At 49.2% G+C, this 22,682-nt stretch overlaps 2 protein-coding genes, 1 long non-coding RNA gene and 1 pseudogene across 4 annotated transcripts; 2 read left to right on the top strand and 2 right to left on the bottom strand.

Annotated features, from left to right (window-relative positions):
• Positions 1–7,645: 7,645 nt before the first annotated feature.
• LOC117075541 lies at positions 7,646–8,801 on the bottom strand. The gene is made up of 2 exons (XR_004434043.1): positions 8,665–8,801; positions 7,646–8,028 (listed from the first exon to the last, which is right to left on the bottom strand). It is a non-coding gene; the product is annotated as an uncharacterized LOC117075541 (long non-coding RNA).
• Positions 8,025–16,593, top strand: LOC117075521 (histone H4). 2 transcript variants are annotated; one of them, XM_033197976.1, is made up of 2 exons: positions 8,025–10,008; positions 15,420–16,593. In XM_033197976.1, the coding sequence occupies exon 1, from the start codon at positions 9,579–9,581 to the stop codon at positions 9,888–9,890; it is 312 nt and encodes a 103-aa protein (XP_033053867.1). In that variant the 5' UTR covers positions 8,025–9,578; the 3' UTR covers positions 9,891–10,008; positions 15,420–16,593. The 2 variants fall into 2 exon arrangements, with proteins under 2 accessions (XP_033053867.1, XP_033053866.1); XM_033197975.1 differs by lacking the exon at positions 15,420–16,593 and adding an exon at positions 11,029–11,536 and having other exon boundaries at positions 8,025–10,752.
• A 1,363-nt stretch (positions 16,594–17,956) lies between these two features.
• Positions 17,957–18,685, bottom strand: LOC117075505 (histone H2A type 2-A). Its single transcript, XM_033197953.1, has one exon. It carries the CDS (start codon positions 18,469–18,471, stop codon positions 18,079–18,081), a length of 393 nt encoding a protein of 130 aa, XP_033053844.1. The 5' UTR covers positions 18,472–18,685; the 3' UTR covers positions 17,957–18,078.
• A 51-nt stretch (positions 18,686–18,736) lies between these two features.
• Positions 18,737–19,335, top strand: LOC117075515 (annotated as a pseudogene).
• The last annotated feature ends 3,347 nt before the right edge of the window (positions 19,336–22,682 follow it).

Raw genomic sequence — 22,682 nt, forward strand, 5'->3', positions numbered from 1 at the left:
GACTGAACACGAAATCCATCTATGTTTCATAAATACCTTAATAACACTTACACTGTGCTCCATTTTCTCCAACAACTTGACTTTCTGTACTATAGGTAAACATAAATGTTTTCTCTCCTCACCCCCCCCTTTTTTTTTTTTTTTTTTTTTTTTTTTTGAGACGGAGTCTCGCTCTGTCGCCCAGGCTGGAGTGCAGTGGCCGGATCTCAGCTCACTGCAAGCTCTGCCTCCCGGGTTTACGCCATTCTCCTGCCTCAGCCTCCCGAGTAGCTGGGACTACAGGCGCCCACCACCTCGCCCGGCTAGATTTTTGTATTTTTTAGTAGAGACGGGGTTTCACCGTGTCAGCCAGGATGGTCTCGATCTCTTGACCTCGTGATCCGCCCTTCTCGGCCTCCCAAAGTGCTGGGATTACAGGCTTGAGCCACTGCGCCCGGCCCTCACCCCCTTTTTTTTTTGAGACAGAGTCTTGCTCTGTCGCCCAGGCTGGAGTGCAATGGCATAATCTCAGGTCACTGCAACCTCCGCCTCCTGGATTCAAGTGATTCTCCTGCCTCAGCCTCCCGAGTTGCTGGGACTACAGGCACGTGCTGCCACGCCTGGCTAAATATTGTATTTTTAGTAGAGACGGGGTTTCACCATGTTGGTCAGGCTGGTCTCGAACTCCTGACCTCAAGTGATCCAGCTGCCTCAGCCTTGCAAAGTGCTGGAATCACAGGCGTGAGTCACCGTGCCTGGCCTTGCTTCTTCTCTTTTAAAATCACTGTCACTCATGGGGTATCTGCAGGCCTTTTTCATATTTTCAACAATATCTTTATACCACAGAGTAGAGAATAAACAAACAAACAAACAAAAAATACCCACAGTGAGTAAGGCACATAGGTCTTGGCTCCTACGTGGGGCATTATGGGGAACGTGCTGTTGATGACACTGGCCTGCACACATGCCATTTTATGACCCTTTGTGAGTGTGTGCACGTTGGGGAAACCGGGCATGTGCAAAAAAGATACGTCTCAGTGGAAAGGGGCTGGGAGGGCCTTTTTTTTTCTTTCCTTGGGCACCCTGAATAAGCTATACATTGTATGACCCATTGTGTGAGGTCAGGTGTGGCATTTTCCACTGAGGCACCACATTAGTGCACAAAATTGTTCAGATTTTGGAGCATAGGGTTTCGGATTTTCAGATTAGGGATGCTCAACATGTACAACATCCTTGCAACAATCTGGGTGTGAGCTTTCCTCAAGAGCAAGAAGAGCTTGCCACTTCTGCTGTATGACCACGGTGAAGCCAGCCTGTCACCCTCCTGCCCTGGATGACCCCAGGGAGCTCTACAGAGGTCCATGGCTGTGGGAGGCCAGTAATTGTCTAGGAGAGCTCAGTGCCACTTGCAAAGACAACAGATCTCTCTAGAAATTCTGGGCTGAGCAGGTGAAGGCGGCTGGCCAGGCCCATGAAGGAGCCTAGTCAGCCATAAGGAAAGGTTCACTGTGGGGCCCCCGACTTCCCATTCCTGATCTCCTTTTCACCTCTGCTGCCTCTGACTTCCTTTTCTCTTTCCCTCCAAGTATACCTCATACTCTGCTCCTGATGACACTCAAATCTCACCCCTCCCCGCCCCCCGTCAAATAAAAAGAGCCTAGCGGCTCTTGTAAGAACGGTGTATTCGTTTTCTAGTGTTGCATTGATAAGTTATCATAAACTTAGTGGTTTAGAACAACACAGATTTGCCGGGCGTGGTGGCTCACGCCTGTAATCCCAGCACTTTGGGAGGCCGAGGCGGGTGGATCACCTGAGGTCAGGAGTTCGAGACCAGCCTGACCAACATGGTGAAAACCCCTCTCTCCTAAAAATACAAAACTTAGCCGGGTATTGTGGCACGTGCCTGCAATCCCAGCTACTCAGGAGGCTAAGGCAGGAGAATTGCTTGAACCTGGGAGGCAGAGGATGCAGTGAGCTGACATCACGCCATTGCACTCCAGAATAGGCAACAAGAGCGAAACTCCATCTCAAAAAAAAAAAAAAAAAAAAAACAAAAGAAACAAAACAACAACAACAACAACAACAACAAAAACCACACAAATTTATTCTCTTATCATTCTGGAGGTCAGAAGCCCCACATAACTTTTAAGGGGCTAAAACAAATGTCTGAAGGACTGGTTTGTTCTGGAGCCTCCAGGTATATAATCCATTTTTTGAATCTTCCAGCTTCTAGAAACTGGCATTTTTTAGCACCTGGACAGATCACTCTAATGTCTGCTTCTGTCATCACACCCCCTTCTCCCTGATTGACCCTCTCGTCTCTCTAAGGACTCATGTGATTATATGAGGGGCTCATCTCAGTAATCCAGGATAAGTTCTTTATCTCAAGGTCCTTAATTTATTCACATTTGCAAAGTTCCTCCGCCATATAAGGTAACATATTCACAGATTCCAAGGATTGGGATGCGGGTATCTCTGTGGGGCTATTATTCAGTCTACTCCAAATGTGCACTCCTCCCTAAAGTATTTCTCTTTGAGCACCAAGGGGAACTCTGCCTTCAGCTAAGGCTACACAACTAGCCTGATGGTGGACTGTAGCAACTTGTAGGCAAGGGGTACAGCTCAGGGCAGCTACCCCTCCCTCTTCTGGGGCCAACCTGGAGGAAGTTCCTTCCAGAGTCCAGGTTATACTTGCTTCTGGCCTGCAAATTCCTGAGAATTCTTTGAAACCTAGGAGGGGCCTGGTATTATGCCCTTTTGAGTGAGAATTCAGAGGCCAGTGGAATTAGGGCAACCAGGCACTTCCTGATCATCTACTATGCTCCAGGATGCTGACTTGGAGAGATGAAGAAGGCAAAATGCCCGTTCTGACGGCACTCAGAATTTCGCAGGGAACTGGAAGGATAAATGAATCTGGGAGGGACTGCTAAACCAGAGTGGAGGGTAAACTTGTTAGAACCTGAGAAGAATGCTGTCTGAAAAGGTAGAGAAGTCAGGAGAAGCAGTGAGGCCCTCAACCGTGTGTATCACAATGCCTCCTGTCACTTCCTTTCTGAGCTTCCAGTACAAGCTTCTCGGTGGGTGTTTTCTGCCCAAGCACATGAACTTTGGAGACCTCGCACTTTGGACACAGTCCCTGGCCCTGACACTTAATAGTTTTGGGAACTTGGACAAAATACTCAAAGGTTCCTAGTCTGTAAAGTGAGAATGATAAAACATCTGCCTTCCTTGCAGGATTGTTGTGGTGATGTATAAGACATAAAATAGGAAGCATAGTCAGCAGTCCCTGAGCTTAAGGAATGTTAAGTTATAATCATTATTTCTGAACTTTGGTGCACAATATGACCCTGTTGACACCTCCTTTGCCTCCTTGGGACATATTCTCTTCTGGTGGTCCTCATCCCTTTCCAGCTATCCTCTGTCTCTTGGTATTCTCCTAATCTACCAACTCCCATCAATGTTCCTGCTTGCCCAGGGTGCCTGTCTCAGTCTTCTTCTTTTCTCCCTAACCCCTGCGAAGATCTCATCAAATTCCCTGCCTTTCGTTTTCCTTATCGATTTGCTGAGGGCTTACTGACAAGTATCTCCAGCTGAGACCCTTTACTGATTCCAGTAATAACAACTGGTGGATGTGTTCTCCTAGATAGAGAACAACAATCTCAATTTTCAATGTCGGGAGGGACTTTATGCATCTTTTTGCTTTCAAAAGCAATTTCTGTCTGGGCGTGGTGGTTCATGCCTGTAATTCCAGCACTTTGGGAGGCCAAGGCGGTTGTCTCACTTGAGGTCAGGGGTTCGAGACCAGCCCGGCCAACACGGTGAAACCCCCGTCTCTACTAAAAATACAAAAAATTAGCTGGGCGTGGTGGCAGGCGCCTATAATCCCAGCTACTTGGGAGGCTGAGGCAGGAGAATCGCTTGAACCCGAGAGGCGTAAGTTGCAGTGAGCAGAGATCTTTCCACCGCACTCCAGCCTGGGCAACCGAGAGAGACTCTGTCTCAAAAAAACAAAAACAAAAAGAAAAGCAATTTCTTCTCTCTGCATTCTCCATGTTACTAAAATGTAACATCAACCCCATAGCTCCTCAGGCCAGAAGAACCTTTGTTGCCTGCATTCTCCAAATGCCTAAATCACCAATTTTTTTTTTTTTTTTTTTTTGAGATGAAGTCTCACTCTGTCGCCCAGGCTAGAGTGCAGTGGCACGATCTTGGCTCACTGCAACCTCCACCACCCTGGTTCTAGCAATTCTCCTGCCTCAGCCTCCCGAGTAGCTGGGACTACAGGTGTGTGCCACCACGCCTGGCTGATTTTTTTTTTTTTTTTTTTTTTTTTTATTCTGAGATGGAGTCTTGCTCTGTCGCCTAGGCTGGAGTGCAGTGGTGCAATCTGGTCTCGCTGCAGGCTCTGCCTCCCGGGCTGACGCCATTCTCCTGCCTCAGCCTCCTGAGTAGCTGGGACTACAGGCACCTGCCACCACGCCCGGCTAATTTTTTGTATCTGTAGTAGAGACGGGGTTTCACCGTGTTAGCCAGGATGGTCTCCATCTCCTGACCTCATGATCCCCCCGCCTCGGCCTCCCAAAGTGCTGGGATTACAGGCATGAGCCACCGTGCCTGGCCAACTTTTGTATTTGTAGTAGAGAGGAGGTTTCACTGTGTTGGCCAGGCTGGTCTTGAACTCCTGACCTCATGTGATTGGCCCACCTTGGCCTCACAAAGTGCTGGGATTAGAGGCATGAGCCATCATGCCCCGCCCTAAAATACCAAATCTTATTAAATCTACATTCTACAATTCTGTCACATCCATCACTTCATCTCTGTCCACTCCTAGCATTGACTTAGCTGAGGACATCATCAACTCTGATCAAAGGACCCTAAGTCTAAGTAACAATACCGGTTTCATGGCAGGGCTTCCCTGGAACTAGGCTGGATGTAATGAGAATTTTCAAGAGAATGTGAATTGCTCTTTACTTGATTTTCTTTCTTTCTCTCTTTCTCCCTCTTTCTTTCTCTTTCTTTCTTTCTTTCTCTTTCTTTCTTTCTTTCTTTCTTTCTCTGCTTCCTTCCTTCCTTCCTTCCTTCCTTCCTTCTTTCCTTCTTTTTTTTCTTTCTTTCCTTTCTTTTCTTTCTTTCTTCTGTTTGTTTTGAGATGGAGTATTGCTTTTGTCACCCAGTTTGGAGTGCAATGGTGCGATCTCAGCTCACTGCAACCTCCGCCTCCCGGGTCCAAGCGATTCTGGTGCCTTATCCTCCTGAGTAGGTGGGATTACAGGTGCCCACCAACAAGTCCAGCTAATTTTTTTTTTTTTTTTGTATTTTTAGTAGAGATGGGGTTTCACCATGTTGGTCAGGCTGGTCTCGAACTCCTGACCTCAGGTGATCTGCCCGCCTCGGCTTCCCAAAGTGCTGGAATTACAGGCGTGAGCCACCGCGCCCGGCAATTTTCTTTTCTTTCTTTCTTTCTTTTTTTTTTTTTGAGACGGAGTCTCGCTCTGTCGCCCAGGTTGGAGTGCAGTGGCCGGATCTTGGCTCACTGCAAGTTCCGCCTCCCGGGGTTACGCCATTCTCCTGCCTCAGCCTCCCGAGTAGCTGGGACTACAGGTGCCCGATACCTCGCCCAGCTAGTTTTTTTGTATTTTTTTAGTAGAGACGGGGTTTCACCGTGTTAGCCAGGATGGTCTCGAACTCCTGACCTCAGGGGATCCACCTGCCTCGGCCTCCCAAAGTGCTGGGATTACAGGCTTGAGCCACCGCGCCCGGCCGATTTTCTTTTCTTTAAGACCAATCTGAAAGTGCGGAACTCTGTGCACCTGAAATGCTTACATTTTGATATTGACATGAAAAAATTGGGTCCTACTTTGCCCCAGTTTCTCAACCCAAAGAAGACATTCCAAAAGTTTCCTATGGGGCCTAGGAAGTTTGGCCTTCACAGGATAGTGGCAGCAGTGTTAACTTTGTCCTATGACCAAAAGGTGTCAAAGCTGTTACTCAACTGTCTGTGACAGTATGGGAAACCCTGACAGCACTGGAGAATTCCTCATGGTCCTTCCAGACCATGGTCACGGTGAGAACCAGATCCTGTTGCCCTGGCCCCGCGGGGAAATCCCCAAGATAGCTGCTGATAGTTAAGGAAACAGTGTCCTGCCTAGGCTGGGTGAGAGAGATTGGGTCAGACAGGCTGCACTTCCTCAGTGAGTGTGCATATGCCCGTTCGCACTGCCTATCGTTTCCTCACCCAATGTGAGAGCAGGGGGCTCAGCTGGGCTGAGTGGAGAATTCATGGGACCTTTCCATGGTCAAGACCCAAAACTTCTATTGTATAGCATCCCTGGAACAGAGAACAGGAGGCAGTCAAGGCCCCAGCTTCAACCTTTTGACAGTAAACCGGAAAAGACCAAGTAGTGAGGCCTCCACTGTCTCACACAAGCCAAGACCAGGTCTTAGACTATCCAGTGTTCCTTTCTCTCTTTCACGGTGCTGAATTTGGGGAATGAGCACTCCATTGTCATAGGAGGGGCAGATGGGGGTGGAAGAGTGAGAAGGGTGAAGGTAGGACATAGACATCGCCACTAAGCCAGAGACCCCTGAACTGCCATAGCCATGACATGCACAGGTTGTCCTCAAATCCCAGGGCCATGGACAGGTCTTGGGTGTCTTTCGAATTTTAAGTTGGTTGGCATCTGTCTAGTTTAAAACCCGATTTAGCTTCAGTTCAACCAGGGAGTATGATTCTTTGGGGAGAGGGCGCTGACCTAGAAATCTACATGCTCAGTGGTCTGCCCAGCCACTAATGGCTCTGACACACTGGAAAGGCACTCACCCTCTGAGAGTTTCAGACTATATCTTTGAAAATAAAATTCAGTGGATGAGGTACTGGGTGCAAAGGTATTGTCCTCAACAGCTCTAAGTTGCTACTTCTAACTCACAGAGTACATATCACAAAGGATCCCACCATCCATTGTCGGTCTGAGCAGGGAATGGGACTTTGGCAGACCATGAATCCTATATTAGTTTCTAGAGGAACTATAACAAAACACCACAGACTTGGGGGTTTAAACCGAGATTGTACCACTGCACTCCAGCCTGGGTGACAGAGTAAGACTCTGAATCAAAAAAAAAAAAAAAGTGTATACATGGGAGCACTCTGAGATGAGTAACTCAAAGGGGTGGTTAGAATTTGGGATCTACTAACAGCAGGGGAAAAGGAGGAGGAATAAAGGACATATGGAAAACCAAATGACTTTTGAAAAGATAAATGGTCCCTTAGAATAGATGGGAGATTCGAGTCTTGTGACAATGTCTATTTGGGTGTGATGACTACTTTTCATCTCTGAGATTAGATTTGCTTCTAGTCCTGAAGAAGATTTATGACAACTGAGTTAAAAATTTGAGATTTGCGAGGAGGATCTGCTATTAAACAGGTAAGGGATTTTAGCTGTTTATTTCAGCTGAAAATAATTCTTAAGTCGAAACTGGCACATTTGGAGGTAGCATGTCCTGATCCCCTTAAAAAGGGAACTGAATAGACCCCGTATCTCTGATTCTGCCCAGGGTCCTGTGCCCGCTGACACCAGAAATCACCACTCCTCTCAGCCTTGTTTTGTGGTTGTTTTATCATGCTGCAATTTGGCTATGTCTTTTCTAACGGTGTTTAAAAGCAATCAGATGCAGGAACTTTTCCTTTTATTAACTATTATTGAGCTTATATTGGACACTGAACTAAGTGTCAGTTTACAAAAATGAATACACAAAAATCACTGCCAGTAAGGAACACACAGCCAAGATGGGGGAGTACTAAGATGTAAAGAGATGTAAAATAATGTGAGAGATTCGGCGAGAGTTACTAAAGAGTCAGAAAAGGGCAAGCATGTTTCTTCTCTGTCCTGAAGCAGCCAAGGGAGAGGAAGATGTCTGATGCCAATGCTGGGGTGTTGGTTTAGGCATGTAGATGCTGTGATGCGTAGTGGAACCGTTCAATGAGCAGACAGGAGAACCAGCTTTATGCGGGGAGGGAGAGAATTGCTCCCCTCATCCCCCGTGAGTCACACCCTGGAGATGATAAATTTCAACATTTTGATTTCGGGAGATTTTGAGTTTTGAGCTTAAAATGACCGAAGAACCACGAGGTGGATCTACGTGTTTCGAGTCCAGAAGTCTGAATACAGATTTACGATTTATGAGTACATAGGAGGTGGATCCAAGGGAGAGATTAAACAGGGCACAGAAGAGTTTCTAAAAATAATATTTTTCGGGGAAAAAAACCCCCAACAAAACACGATTCTTTCAGCAGAAACCAGAACATTTGCTCACAGACTCTCCTACAGAGAGCCCTGATAAAGTAATAAACATGCTAACAGTAAGAACCCCAACCAATTTCATAGGGCAGTTTGTGGTAATTACTCTCAGTATGGAGCAGATAGTCCTCTTGCAAAACCCGATTTAGCAAACTTTGCTAGCTCCATGCGGGGCCTCCAAAGGACACAGTTGGGCACTAAATCCTGGCTGAAAACAAAGGCCGATTTAGAGGATGCGTATAAACGGATGCACAGACTATCCCTCAGTCTTCTCTGTAGCAGGCCCTCCGTATACGCGGGTTCCCCAAGATCGAAATATCAAACAAATGATTTTTTTAAAAAAAGTACAACAAAAGCTAGTAAAAATAAAAACAGCATAACAATTACTTACATAGCATTTACATTAGATTTGGTGTTACAAAGTAATTTAGAGACCATTTAAAGTACACGGGAGGATGTGCATAGTTATGTGCAAATACTACGCCATTTTCTATGAGAGACTTGAGCAACCTGGATTTTGGTATCGGCGGGAGCCCTGGACCAATCCCCCTCAGTTCTACCGAGGGAGAACTGTTTTGTTTCTTCCAGCACTGCTTTGACCGACAGCGTGTTGGGATTCGCTGACCTCCATGAGAAAGCTTGGCAGCATGCTGAGATCAGTTTTCCCAGGGCCAGAATTCTCCCGTGTGAGCTAAAATAGAGTGGCTCGGTCCAACAAAACAGAGCCTAGAGTCAGGAATTATGGCGAACCTGCTCCCTGCCGTCCTCCCTTGGCGCACAGATCCCTGGCGCCGCCGCTCTCGAGGCGGCCTCTCGGGTGTTAGCCTCATCGTCTGAACGGCGCTTCCTGAGGCTTTATATAAGCACGGCTCTGAATCCGCTCGTCCGGATTAAATCCTGCGCTGGCGCGCTCCTGCCCGCCTCCGGCCTCCATTTGCTCTACCTGAGGCTCCCTCCAGAAGAACTTTCCCTTAGCCTCAGTGCAGTGCCTTCCGGGCGTCCTCAGACCAGACACAGGCCAAAGCCACTGCAGAATCCGGAAGCCCCTGGTTGGGATCTGAATTCTCCCGGGGACTATGGCGTAGTGGGTGGGGAGGGGGGGAAGAGGGTGGGAGGGACCTGAGCAGAGTGGAGGAGGAGGGAGAGAAAAACAGAAAAGAAATGACGAAATGTCGAGAGGGCGGGGACAACTGAGAAAGCTTCCCGCCGGCGCGCTTTCGGTTTTCAATCTGGTCCGATACTCTTGTATATCAGGCGAAGAGCGTGCTTCCCTTGACAGAAGCTGTCTTTCAGGCTGTAGCAGTCATGTCTGGCAGGGGAAAGGGTGGAAAAGGCTTAGGCAAAGGGGGCGCTAAGCGCCACCGCAAGGTCCTGAGAGACAACATTCAGGGCATCACCAAGCCTGCCATTCGGCGTCTAGCTCGGCGTGGCGGCGTTAAGCGGATCTCTGGCCTCATTTACGAGGAGACCCGCGGTGTGCTGAAGGTGTTCCTGGAGAACGTGATTCGGGACGCAGTCACCTACACCGAGCACGCCAAGCGCAAGACCGTCACAGCCATGGATGTGGTGTACGCGCTCAAGCGCCAGGGGCGCACACTGTACGGCTTCGGAGGCTAGGCCGCCGCTCCAGCTTTGCACGTTTCGATCCCAAAGGCCCTTTTTAGGGCCGACCACTTGCTCATCTGAGGAGCTGGACACTTGACTGTATAAAGTGCAACAGTAACGATGTTGGAAGGTAACTGGCAGTGGGGCGACAGTCGGATCTGAAGTTAACGGAAAGCTACTGTGGCCCATGGCGCTCACAGCCGTAAAGACTTAAGTCGTTGACCGAAAGCGGCTTTTTCACTTAGTTGGGCTTTTTTTTTTTTTTTTTTAGCCTTTATCGATATGAAAGGTTGAATGTGCTCTAGGTTTGAGCACTCCTTTCTCGGCTTGCTCTTCTGGAGCAGAATATAGGCACACCTAGAGGGGCACGTCAGTCTTTGCGATCACCAGATCTGGTTCAGAGAAATAGGCACTGGCAATTTACACGTGCCTTGCTAGGTAATCTCACTATATTTGCTCAGGCAAAGTGGGAGAATCAGCCTTAGATTTTCGTTCTAGAGATGCCGGCTTTCCCACCTGATCGGCTTAGATTTCGTGATTGACTGTTCTGGGCTTCATTTTACCCTCTACATAACAAGCGGGTGGACTAGATGCCTTAGTAAGGGTCCATGTTATATGGTATCTTCAGCCACGCACTCAGCTCAATCTTAACACAGTTAAAAAAATGAGTTTCTAGCAAGCTATCTGCCCAGTGCCTGAGAAGTATCATTTCTTGTGTTCAGTAAAAAGGCTCCTAATTTAATCAAGGACCTATGAGATAACTGTCTTTCAGCTGTGGCATTGCAAGGATACAAATGCAGAGACATTTTAACGTGATCCTTCTTTAAGAGTGAACCAACGATATGATCTGAAAGCAACTTCACCACTAATTCAGGTATGTGACTTCTACTTCTTAGGGCCTGTTGTAGCTTAGAATGGGAGACCTGCAGAAACGTGCCTACCATCAATACAGAAAGCACAATTTAATTTTGACAAGGCAAAAGCCAAATCTGTATCAGCATGGCATATGTTACAGCAAGCTATTCTTTACACTACCACCTCTAAATTGCCCTAATTTGGATTAAAGTGTGGGTTCACATTTCTAATCCTTATAGTTTTGCAGCCATTGCATAGCCCATAATATATATATATATTTTTTTTAACATTCTAGGCTTATGATTTTACTGTGTATGTATTTGGAAGAAGAAATTCTGTCAGCTCCCAAAGGATAGACCAGCAGTTGCTTTATTGGTTTTCAGATGTGGCTGCTCTCATCAGCATCAAACACTTGAGACTGAATTAAGCTTAAAACACGGTACTTAGCAATCAGGTTGCCCGCAAAGCACTGGATGCAAGACTTGCCTTCCAGGAGCTTACCAATCAGGTTGCCAGCAAAGCGGTGGATGCAAGACTTGCCCTCCAGGAGCTTACCATCAGAACGGAGAAGACAAACAAATGCATAATATATAGACGACATAATTCCATACCTGTACACATTTAAGAATAAACAGTCCAATAGTAAGAGGCAGTACATATTCAATTGCTGAGAAATGTAGACAATAACTACTGTAGGAATCCTAATGCTACAGAAGTCACTGGCTGCTGGGAAACCAAGGAAAACCTGGCTATGGACGTTGGGGCTTGTGTCCGACTCTGAATAAAGGGCAGAATGATTGGCATCCTACTGAGATACATAGTAAAGGGGGTGCGGGCAGGGAGGAAGTGGCAAGAATAACATTTGTGAAGATGTCCAGGTAAGAAATAGAGGTTGTAATGCTCAAGATGTTTCCTTTTCCCTTTTAAATCTGACCTGTGATTTCCAGCATTGCTATTTCAAGTATCACTGATTTTTTTTAATTTTAAAGGCAATGCTGATGAATCTATCTGATCCTCACCAAGATCCACTAAAGGAGATATCAAAAATTTGAAGATAAAGAAAGGGAGTGGGGGAGAAAACACATCCATTGCCTGAATTAGTTGTTCTCAAAATGTAGCCTCTCATCTAGCAGCACTGATCACCTGGGATAAACTCTTGGGCCCCACCCCAGACCTATTGAATGAGAAACTGAGGGGTGAGATAGTAATCGGTGCTTTAAAAAAGCCCTCCCGGTGATTCTGATACACATTAAAGGTTGAAAGCCACTGACTTAGGTAACAGCCTGCCTTCCTTCCTTTCTTCCTTTCTTTCTTTCTTCCTTCCTTCCTTCCTTCCTTCCTTCCTTCCTTCCTTCCTCCCTCCCTCCCTTCCCCCCTTCCTTTCTTTTTCTTTCTTTCTTTCTTCTTTTTTCTTTCTTTCTCTTTCTTTCGTTTCTCTTTTTCTTTCTCTTTCTTTCTTTCTCTTTCTTTTCTTTAATTTCTTTCCTTCCTTCCTTCCTTCCTTCCTCTTTCTTTTTATGAGATGGAGTCTCAATCTGTCATGCAGGCTGGAATGCAGTGGCACGATCTTGGCTGACCGCAACCTCCACTTCTCGGGTTCAAGTGATTCTCCTGCCTCAGCCTCCCGCGTAGCTGGGACTACGGGCGCCCACGACCACGCCGGGCTAATTTTTGTATTTTTAGTAGAGATGGAGGTTTTGCCATGTTGGCCAGGCTGGTCTCGAACTCCTGACTTTAGGTGACCCGCCCTCCTCGGCCTCCCAAAATGCTGGGATTACAGGCGTGAGCCACTGCGCCTGTCCTCTTTTTCTTTTTTTTAAACAGCTTTTGTTTTAATGAAAAAATATTTAAAACCTGAATATATGTTGCCCAGATGTTTACCCAAATGTAAAAATTTGCTTTAGTTTGAGGCCCAGCTAATTTGTGTATTTTTATTAGAGACCGGGTTTCACCGTGTTGGCCAGGCTGGTCTTGAACTGCTGACCTCAGGGGATCCACCCATCTCAGCCTCCCAAAGTGCTGGGATTACAGGCATGAGCCACCATGCCCGGCCACTTACTGAGAATTCCTGCCTTTTTCACAGGATTATTTTAAGGATCAAATGAAAAGTTCTACGTGAAAGAAGAATGAGGCCATGAAGTGATACCGAAACCAAAGGTGATATATGTATTGCCTTTCCCACTCAATGTAGTTCGTTTTTTGTTTTGTTTTTTTGAGAGACGATTTAACTCTACTTATTGTTACCAGGCATTGCTTGGGTACTGCTACTACGGAAATAAAGAAAGACAAATCCTTACCCTGAGAAATGTTGCCAGCCTAATGCTGAGAGGTTAAGGAAGGGAAGGGGTATTAAGATAGGAGAGGGCAGAGGCAAGGAGGAGGGCCCAAAGAGATGAGGGCAAAGAAGAGCAAGGGAGCCGGGCACTGTGGCTCATGCCTGTAATCCCAGCACTTTGGGAGGCCAAGGCAGGCAGATCACGAGCTCAAGAGATTGAGACCATCCTGGCCAACATGGTGAAACCCCGTTTCTACTAAAAATATAAAAATTAGCTGGGTGTGGTGACACGCACCTGTAGTCCCAGCTACTCTGGAGGCTGAGGCAGGAGAATCGCATGAACCCGGGAGACGGTGGTTGGAGTGAGCCGAGATTGTGCCACTGCACTCCAGCCTGGGCGACAGAGCGAGACTCCGTCTCAAAAAAAAAAAAAGAAAGAAAAAGATAGCTCTCCTACAGAATGGAAGCTCAGTGTGGCAGGGCAGAAAGACCAGCCTGACTATGTAATCTACTAGACCAGAGCTGGCGAGAGCTTCAGTTAAGGCATGGTCGTGGGTAGACGGAGAAAAGGTGATACAATTGAAAATCAGAAGGTAGATTTAGTAACATTTGGAACTCATGAGATTTGCACAGAGGGCAAGAGGAAGGGACACCTGACCCAGAACAGATGGGGGTAATGAAGGTGTCTTCCAGGAAGACGGGGAATGTGGAAAGAAACAAATCGGTTTGGAAAGCAAGAGGATGCATGTGGTTTTGGAAATAAACTGGGTTTGAAGTGCCTAGTATCCATCCAGAAGGACCTGTCTACCAGGCAGTTAGAAACATTGGTGTAGCCAGGCACAGTGGCTCACGTCTATAATCCTAGCACTTTGGGAGGCCAAGGTGGGAGGATGGCTTGAGCCCAGGATTTCGAGACCAGCCTGGGCAATGCAGTGAGATCCTGACTCTACAAAAAATAAAAAAAATTAGCCGGGCCTGGTGGTGTGTGCCTGTAGTCCCAGTTACTCTCTCTCTCTCTCTCTCTCTCACACACACACACACACACACACACAGACACACACACACAAAATGTGTAGAGCTCAGGATAGGGTCTCAGCAGAAGATACCAATTTGGGACCATTTAGCTAAGGGATAGAAATATGGAAAGCAGGGAGTCAATCTCACTTGAGTTGCAGGGAGAAAAGAAGGTGGCCAAGGCCAGCACGGGGGAAACCAGGAATATTGATGGGGAAGAGAAAGACATGAGAAGACCGAGATGGGGACCTAGAGAAGGATAAGGGTGACCAGGAGAGTGGACAAGTCCTCTTCTAAGGAAGAAAAAGCAGTGTAAACATGGCCATGTCTCTTACCACGTAGTTCCCCTCCAAACACACACACACCTGTCCCCCACTAGCCTGCCTAAGGCAGAATTAAATGTGAACAAAGCACGTTTTTCACTTCATAAAAGCCACAGATTCAGAGTGGACTTACTGGCAACCAAGGTAGCCACGTAGAAGCTAGTTATTAGAGGAAGAGGTGGGTTTGAGACAGGGTCTCACTCTCTTGTCACCCACACTGGAGTGCAGTGGCACAGTCTGAGCTCACAGCAGCCTCTGCCTCCCGGGCTTAAGTGATTCTCCCACCTCAGCCTTCCGAGTAGCTGGGACCACAGGCAAATGACACCACCCCCGGCTAGGTACTTCTTTTTTCTTTTTCCTTTTTTGTTTTTGTTGTTGTTGTAGAGACAGGGTCTCGCCAAGTTTCCCAAGCTGGTCTGGAACTTTTGACTTCAAGCAATCCGCCCGCCTCCGCCTCCCAAAGTGCTAGGATTAACAGCTGTGAGCCACAGTGCCCAGCCAGAGGAAGCGTATTTCTTTACCGTATCCTGGCAGATTCCTGAGTGCAGGCCTTCACAGTGCCAGGACCACAAGATGTAATGAATTCTATTCCTGACTGGATATGAAAAAAATGCCACGAAATTTTCCTTTGAGATTCAGCCGGGGAGACCTGGAGTTTAGAGGTGCCCAGACTGGTGAGTGAAAGGAGTGTGATCCGGGGGGTGGGGGCAGTCAGAGGACCTAGATGTCTGACACCAACATCCCCAGGTTCCAGTCTCTGCTCAGTCACTACTGGGCCTGAGAAGCTGGGTGCAGAGATGGTGGGTGACCCACCCACCTCTGAAGGTCACTACTTTTTGAAGTCAGAATACCGCCCATGCACTGTGGGCCTAAGCAGGTTCTGAGGGTCTCCGCAGAGACCCAGAGGCATGCTCTAGAAATTGCTGTGACTCTGGAGCAGAAACATGTGGCAGTCCCCAGCAGGGCTCACCTACACTGCTCTCCTCACTTAACACGCCTCAGGAAAGGCAAAATGGCAGCTTTACAAAACGAAGTTTTCTTCCATTTTCCCTTCTCCCCTCTTAATTCTCACAGATCTCTGCAGTGACTGCTTTTAACCTGTCAACTGTGAGGAAACAAACAGAAAACCAAAGCCCTGGCTTCTTTGAGGTGGAAATAAATGACCGAGAAGGTGTTACCTAAGACCTCTACGGCCATTTGTATCTGGCCCTGTGTAGAGTGGGCTCTGCAAGACCCTGCCTCACTTTCCCACTAAGAGGCCTTGGACTTCCCAGCTCCCAGAGACTATAGAGATCGCCTCTGAGGCCTCCTGTCACGCTTTCCTAAGGTGAGGAACTTCATTTGCCCAACGGAGGCCCACGTTCTGCCTGTTTGATCTACTGTCTTCCCAAGGATCTGAACTCGGGGACCAGCGTCTGCCCACATGTCCGACGAAAACAATGTAAAGGAACTACTGAGTCTGGACAGAAAATCCAGACATACCATGCAGCTTCTAAGAGGACCGAGTGCCCTCACTGGAATAGAGTGAGTCTCCTTCTGTGGACATGGACAGGGAACAGCTCGATGAAGCCCAGATTCACAAAATTCCGCCCACACCCCGTGCCCCCGGGAATTTTGGCTTAGGGGCAGGATGTGGGGGTTAACACTGTGCTGGTGGAGGTGGCGCGGGCCCCACCGGCAGCCCCAGCGCAGTTCTCCCCACGTTTGCCCGGAGAACCCCGGCGAGGCCCAGGTGGTCATTTCCCTCCCCAGCCGGAGGGCCGCGCCGGGTGAGGCCGGTTTGGGCGCGAAGCACGGGCGTGTGGCCCTCCACTTCCGTAAAGGCCAGGCGCTCTCAGGACCGCGAGCCCTGAGCGTCCGCCTGGTGACCCCTGGCCTCGGGACCGACGCCCCGTCCCTCCTGCCCCGCCTCCCCCAGCCACGCAGGGCCCCGGTCACGCGCGGGAAGAGCCGGACCGCCAAAGCCCCCAAGCCGGCGCCCAGGAAAGCGGCCGCAGCCCGGCCAGTCCGGATAGGCCAACTGGCCGAAGTCGGCAGAGCTCAAGATGGCACCGCAGCAGGGGACCTGACTTGTCAACCGACCCGGTGTTTTGTTGGGGGCGTGACCGGAAGTGCCTTCCCCGCTCTACTGCCCGAGGAGGACGGAGGGCAAGCGGTACAGCTTCTTCCAAGTGCTGATGTGGGTGGCTCTGAAAAGAGCCTTTTGGATACGATGGAACCTCCGACCGAACGCGCACTTCTTAAGCCCGCTCACCACGGATGCGGCGGGCCAGCTGGATGTCCTTGGGCATAATGGTCACGCGCTTGGCGTGGATGGCGCACAGGTTCGTGTCTTCGAACAGCCCCACCAGGTACGCCTCGCTGGCCTCCTGCAGCGCCATCACGGCAGAACTCTGGAAGCGCAGGTCCGTCTTAAAGTCCTGCGCGATCTCGCGTACCAGCCGCTGGAAGGGCAGCTTGCGGATCAGCAGCTCCGTGGACTTCTGGTAGCGCCGGATCTCCCGCAGGGCCACGGTGCCGGGCCGGTAGCGGTGCGGCTTCTTCACCCCGCCCGTGGCCGGCGCGCTCTTGCGGGCCGCCTTGGTGGCCAGCTGCTTCCTCGGGGCCTTGCCGCCGGTCGACTTGCGGGCAGTCTGCTTAGTACGGGCCATAGCGAACCAAAACACAAGCCTACCAGCGCAGCGGCGGGGAGAGAAACGAGCTGCTGCCCCTGCGGCAGCCGTCTTTATAAGCACAGTCTTTTCCCGATTGGGCGGAACAAGAATTGAAAATCCCGCGCTGGCTGTCCATTGGCTGTGACGTCACCCGTCCTAAAGTCACCGGTTGGCTTGGGCAGTCCTCCCTAATCCCGCCCACCCGCCTCACTTTCTACTTTCCAGTTGGCCAAGTTTTGCAAGCTTGTTTTTCCCCTTTCCTTCAGGGTGAAAGTCGGTTTCCATTGCAGTTTTGTCAGATTGTTCCCTGTCCGCCCTTCGCTTCCTTTCTTGCTGCGCCCTGCGGCTCCGGCATGGACCCTCATTCTTCCATTTGCCCCCAACCTCCAGTTTCTACTTGGCGGATCGTTTTTCGCCTGTCGGGTACCTTTTGGGTGGGAGAGGTGTCCGCCCCCAGATTCCGCCTCCGAGACCCTTACTCTCCGCCGCCGGGGCGCTTTGGAAAACAAAACAGAAACTAAGACTTAAGTCAGCTCCGTGAAGCCAAGACCCAGCTCCGCCACACTGGCGAGCACTACCCGCTCAGGGTCCTCCCCATCGGGGGTGGGGGCAAGGAGCACGTCCCGCTAGTGCTAGGCTAGGTCTAAGTGCCCGGCCACGGCCTGCGGAAACCATTGGGGAAGCGCGCGCTCCGGGCGCAACACTTAAGCGCCTTGGGTACTGCCCGCGGCACTGGTGTTCGTGACTGTGTGGAGTGGACTGTGGCGGCGCCCAGGATGTTTGGCGCCTCCACCTGCGCTGGGAAGTCCTAGGACTGGGGACCCACTCATCGATGACCCAAGGCAGTTACGTGCTCCAGATGCAAGAGGGCACACGCGCGCGCGCGCACACACACACCCCATCCCGTCCCGTCCGCTGCAGGTTCTCTGTTTACTACTGAGAAACGCTGGGCTCTCGGAGCCGGCATTAGCAACTCTTTTATTTGAAAACGTGGGTGGCTCTGAAAAGAGCCTTTTGAGTTCACAGGTGCCCCTTCGAGACGCGGGCCGGGCTGGGCCCACTTGGGCCGGACGTCAGCCTCACTTGCCCTTTGCCTTGTGGTGACTCTCCGTCTTCTTAGGGAGCAGCACGGCCTGGATGTTAGGCAAGACGCCGCCCTGGGCGATGGTGACTTTGCCCAGAAGCTTGTTCAGTTCCTCGTCGTTGCGGATGGCCAGCTGGAGGTGACGAGGGATGATGCGCGTCTTCTTGTTGTCCCGAGCCGCGTTGCCCGCCAGCTCCAGGATCTCGGCGGTCAGGTACTCGAGGACCGCCGCCATGTAGACTGGCGCGCCGGCCCCCACCCGCTCCGCGTAGTTGCCTTTGCGTAGCAAGCGGTGCACTCGCCCTACCGGGAACTGGAGGCCGGCGCGGGACGAGCGCGACTTGGCCTTGGCGCGGGCCTTGCCTCCTTGCTTGCCACGACCAGACATGACAGCGATAGTAGTCACCTGAGTGAAACTCCTGTCTGGCGAACGGAAAAGTCACCCAAGACGCCGCCGTCTCACCCTTTTATAGACAGAACGCCGATTGTCCACGGAGCACTTTGATTGGCTCAAGCAAATCTTGTCCCGGTAGCCAATAGGATAGCTCAGCCAGAATCCACTCATTTACATAATCTCGTCTCTCTCGCATTGGGCGCCGCGAAAAACTCGCGAACCACCACGCAGCGTCATGCGCACGGCCTCTGTAAGGGCACAGCCGTTTCGGTAGACCCCGAGACTACGGTTCTGCCTGCGTTCTCGGGGGGTCAGAGTCGGTCTTGGGTCTGGCCATACCTGAACCTGCAAAGTCCGCGCTGGCTCCCATGAAGGGCTCCGAGAAAGCCGTCACCAAAGCCCAGAAGAAAGACGGCAAGAAGCGCAAGCGCGGCCGCAAGGAGAGCTACTCCATCTACATGTACAAGGTGCTGAAGCAGGTCCACCCCGACACCGGCATCTCCTCCAAGGCCGTGGGCATCATGAACTCCTTCGCCAACGACATCTTCGAGCGCATCGCGGGAGAGGCGTCCCGCCTGACGCACTACAACAAGCGCTCCACCATCACGTCCCGCGAGAGCCAGACGGCCCTGCGCCTGCTGCTGCCCGGCGAGCTGGCGCAAGCACGCCTTGTCCGAGGGCACCAAAGCTGTCACCAAGTACACCGGCTCCAAGTGAGTCCCGGCTGCTTGACTCCAAAGTCTCTTTCCAGGGCTGCTTAACCCCCTCAGTGAAAGAATCTTTCTTGTGTTGTCAGTCCCAGTTTATATTTTTGGCTTCCCGTCTGCTTAACTTCCGGAGAGCCCACAACTCCACCAAGCACAGATAACTATATTCTTTTCACGTAGGCATTCTTGTAAGTAAGCTTACATAGATTGATAGTGGTATCTTACTATGGTGTAGACATGCTGTGGTTTGCCTTAGGGGCTGCTCTTGAAACTGTCTTTGTTCTGCCTAGGTACCCGTGAATATGTGCCCAGCAAATTGTTTCCTGGTTAGAAATGCAGTGTTAATTTTGGTAAGCTTATGTAAGATCAAATTGTGTATATGAACAAAGGTTGTGTCTGCTCTTCAGTGCTAAAATGAAGGTAGAGATTAAATACATTGTATGCTCTCAGATGTGTACTTAAAAGGGAATAAATAGTTCAACATTTACATATGGTTTTGAGAAATTTCTTGAGGTTTTTATATCGGTTCACAAACACGTGCCTACACCACCATTCATGTGAAAATTTCTTAAGCAGGTAGATGGAAGTTTGATTTTGATAACCAGGAATTAACACCGTTAACATCATCTGTGCTTCCTACTTGAGATACCCTAAAATCTACCCAATACCATTAAATGCAGGGGCCACTGAAAACAATATGCTAAGAATAGATAGGGCTCAAGGACAGTATTTCCAGTTGAACTTTTAATGAACTCCCGTAGGCGCCAAGAAGGCGGACAGATAAGGAGGAGCCTAGAGACAGGGAACTAAGCAGAAGGATGCATCTGGATACAGAAAGTTTGTTTTGCATTGTGTTATTTCTGCTGAGGTGGAGTTTATGGAGTATAAATAAAGTGAGGCGGAGGCTCTGGGGGCGGCCGCCATGTTCTCTGTTTGTCTTTGTCTCTTGTGTCTGTTCATTCTCTACCATCCCCGGCGCAGTCCTCAGTAAGTGGCCCAGCGAGCAGGGTCCGCAGGGGTGAGTAGCAGGGAACAAGAAGGGGAACCCCCTAGGAGCGGGTAAAACCTGGAGATTGTTAAGGGGAACCTTCTTGAGCTTTCATAATGGGGAATTCCAATTCCTTGATCTCAAAATATTTGAGATTATTACAAGGGCTTCTACTTTCGATTGGGTTTGATACAAAAGAGAGAACTTTGCGGAAATTGTTTGCTCATGTGGAACAACATTGCTATTGGTTTCAATATCAAGCTAAAGTGCAATTAAATAAACGAGATTGGCAACAGGTTGTTAAGACCCTTCGTCAAGCGCACCAGCGCGGCGATGTAATGTCGGCACCTTTGTGGGCCCTCTGTGCCTCTATTACTCAGGCCTTGGAGCTCTTAGAGACAGACTCTGAAAAAGGGGAAGGTGGGGATGAGGAGTCTTCAAAGTCTCCGATAGCTATTTCCCCTCCTTTAGATAATCCTGTAACTGGTGGAGAAGGTCCTTTGTATAATGATGTGTCTCATGAAAAGGAATCAGAACTTCAAAAGGAGCTTCAGCCGGTTGTCCAATTGCTACAACAAATTTTACAATTGCAGTTGTCTCCCCCTCAACCTTCTCCACCCACTCCTGGTTTTACTTTTCCCGTGGTTCATCCACCCCCCTCAGCACCCAAGGTGGAGGAGGAGGATAGTTTTCCACCACCACCACCACCGCCGATGGAAATGCTGCCTCATTCAGGCACGGTTTTTACTGTCCCCGCTTCTACTACTAAAGCTGTAATTGAGGTATTGGATTCTCAAGAGGATGAGGATCCTCTACAATTGTTCCCCATTACTAGGCAACCTTTTGGCCCTAATGATCAATTTCCTCAAGGAGGTATAAATGTGCAGTATAATGTCCTTCAATTTAAGTTCCTTAAAAAAATGAAGGCAGCTGTTGCTAATTATGGCCCTCAATCTCCTTTTGTCATGGGGCTTCTAAACTCTTTCTCCTCTGAAAATCTGTTTTTGCCTCTTGATTGGGAGACTTTGGGGAAGGCTGTTTTGGACCGCTCTCAATGGCTTCAGTTACATAGTTGGTGGTTGGAAGATGCCAAAGAACAGGCCCGCCGCAATGCCGCTAGAAATCCTCCAGGACCAACAGAAGAGCAATTAACAGGTACTGGTCAGTTTGCTACCGTAGTGGCTCAATCTGGGCTCAATGACATGGCATTATCACAAGTTAAAGGACTTTTTTAAAGGCTTGGTGTAAAGTAAAACCATCGGGAAAAACTGCTTTGTCTTTTGTTAAGGTTTTGCAGGGTGCCAATGAACCTTATCCTGATTTTGTTGCTCGGCTCCAAGATGCTATAATAAAGACTGTGGGTAATGGGGCAGCAGGCAAAATCCTAGTAACCACATTAGCTTTTGAGAATGCTAATCAGGAATGTCAGAGGTTGTTGTGTCCTCTAAAGGCTGCTGGTAACTTACAAATAGAAGATTTTATTAGAGCCTGTGCAGGAGTGGGAGGGGCTGCCTATAATGCTCCATTGTTTGCTGGAGCTCTATCCAAGGCACTCATGGGAAAAAAGGGAGTTTGCTTCCAATGTAGAAAGACTGGTCATTTTAAAAAGGAGTGCCGTAAGTTATCTAATAAGAATGACTCCTCCAAAGTAGGCTCTAAAAGGCTTCCCACTGAGCCTTGTCGTTGTTGCGGGAAAGGGCGACACTGGACTAATGAATGTCACTCTAAAGTGGACAAAAATGGTAATCCTCTAACTTCCGGATCGGGAAACTTGCAGAGGGGCCCTTCAGCTTGGGGCCCCAGCAACAATACAAGCCCTCTTCAATTGCAATTTCCAGTCAGCTTGGGGGTCCAGCATCAGCAGGCCAATCAGTCAATGTTAACCCCCAATTTTCAGTAGCTCAGCTTTTCTCTGCTACTTCTGATAGCGCCGCTACTGATGTGGCGATTTTGCAGGCCGTCGAACTCACCCCAGAAATGGGAGTTGTTAAATTGGCTACAGGTATTTTTGGGCCATTACCTCCACATACTGTTGGATTGCTTATAGGACGCAGTAGTAGTATTCTACAGGGTTTACAAGTTCATTTGGGTGTTATAGATTCTGATTATAAAGGGAAAATTCAAATTATGGCACAGGCTCATAAACCCATATCCCTTAAAGATGGGCAGCGGATTGCACAACTCCTTTTACTACCCTATTTTCAGTTCCATTCACGGAGGCAAGAAAGAACCGGAGGTTTTGGAAGCACGGGTAAACATATTTTTTGGGAAACCTTAGTAACTCAACAAAAACCCTTGTTTCCCCTCGAAGTAGAGGGACAAATTTTTCAGGGCTTAGTCGACACTGGAGCTGACGTTTCCATCATTGCCTCCGACCAATGGCCTTTACAGTGGCCTAAACAGCCTGTTGCTGTTTCTCTTACCAGATTAGGCTCCGCCTCTGAGGTGTATCAAAGTTCTCAATCCTTGAGTTGTCGAGGGCCAGATGGTCAAATGGCCCAAGTCCAGTT

Source organism: Trachypithecus francoisi, unplaced genomic scaffold (genome assembly GCF_009764315.1).
Source record: "Trachypithecus francoisi isolate TF-2019V2 unplaced genomic scaffold, Tfra_2.0 Lachesis_group5, whole genome shotgun sequence".
Lineage (NCBI taxonomy): Eukaryota > Metazoa > Chordata > Mammalia > Primates > Cercopithecidae > Trachypithecus > Trachypithecus francoisi.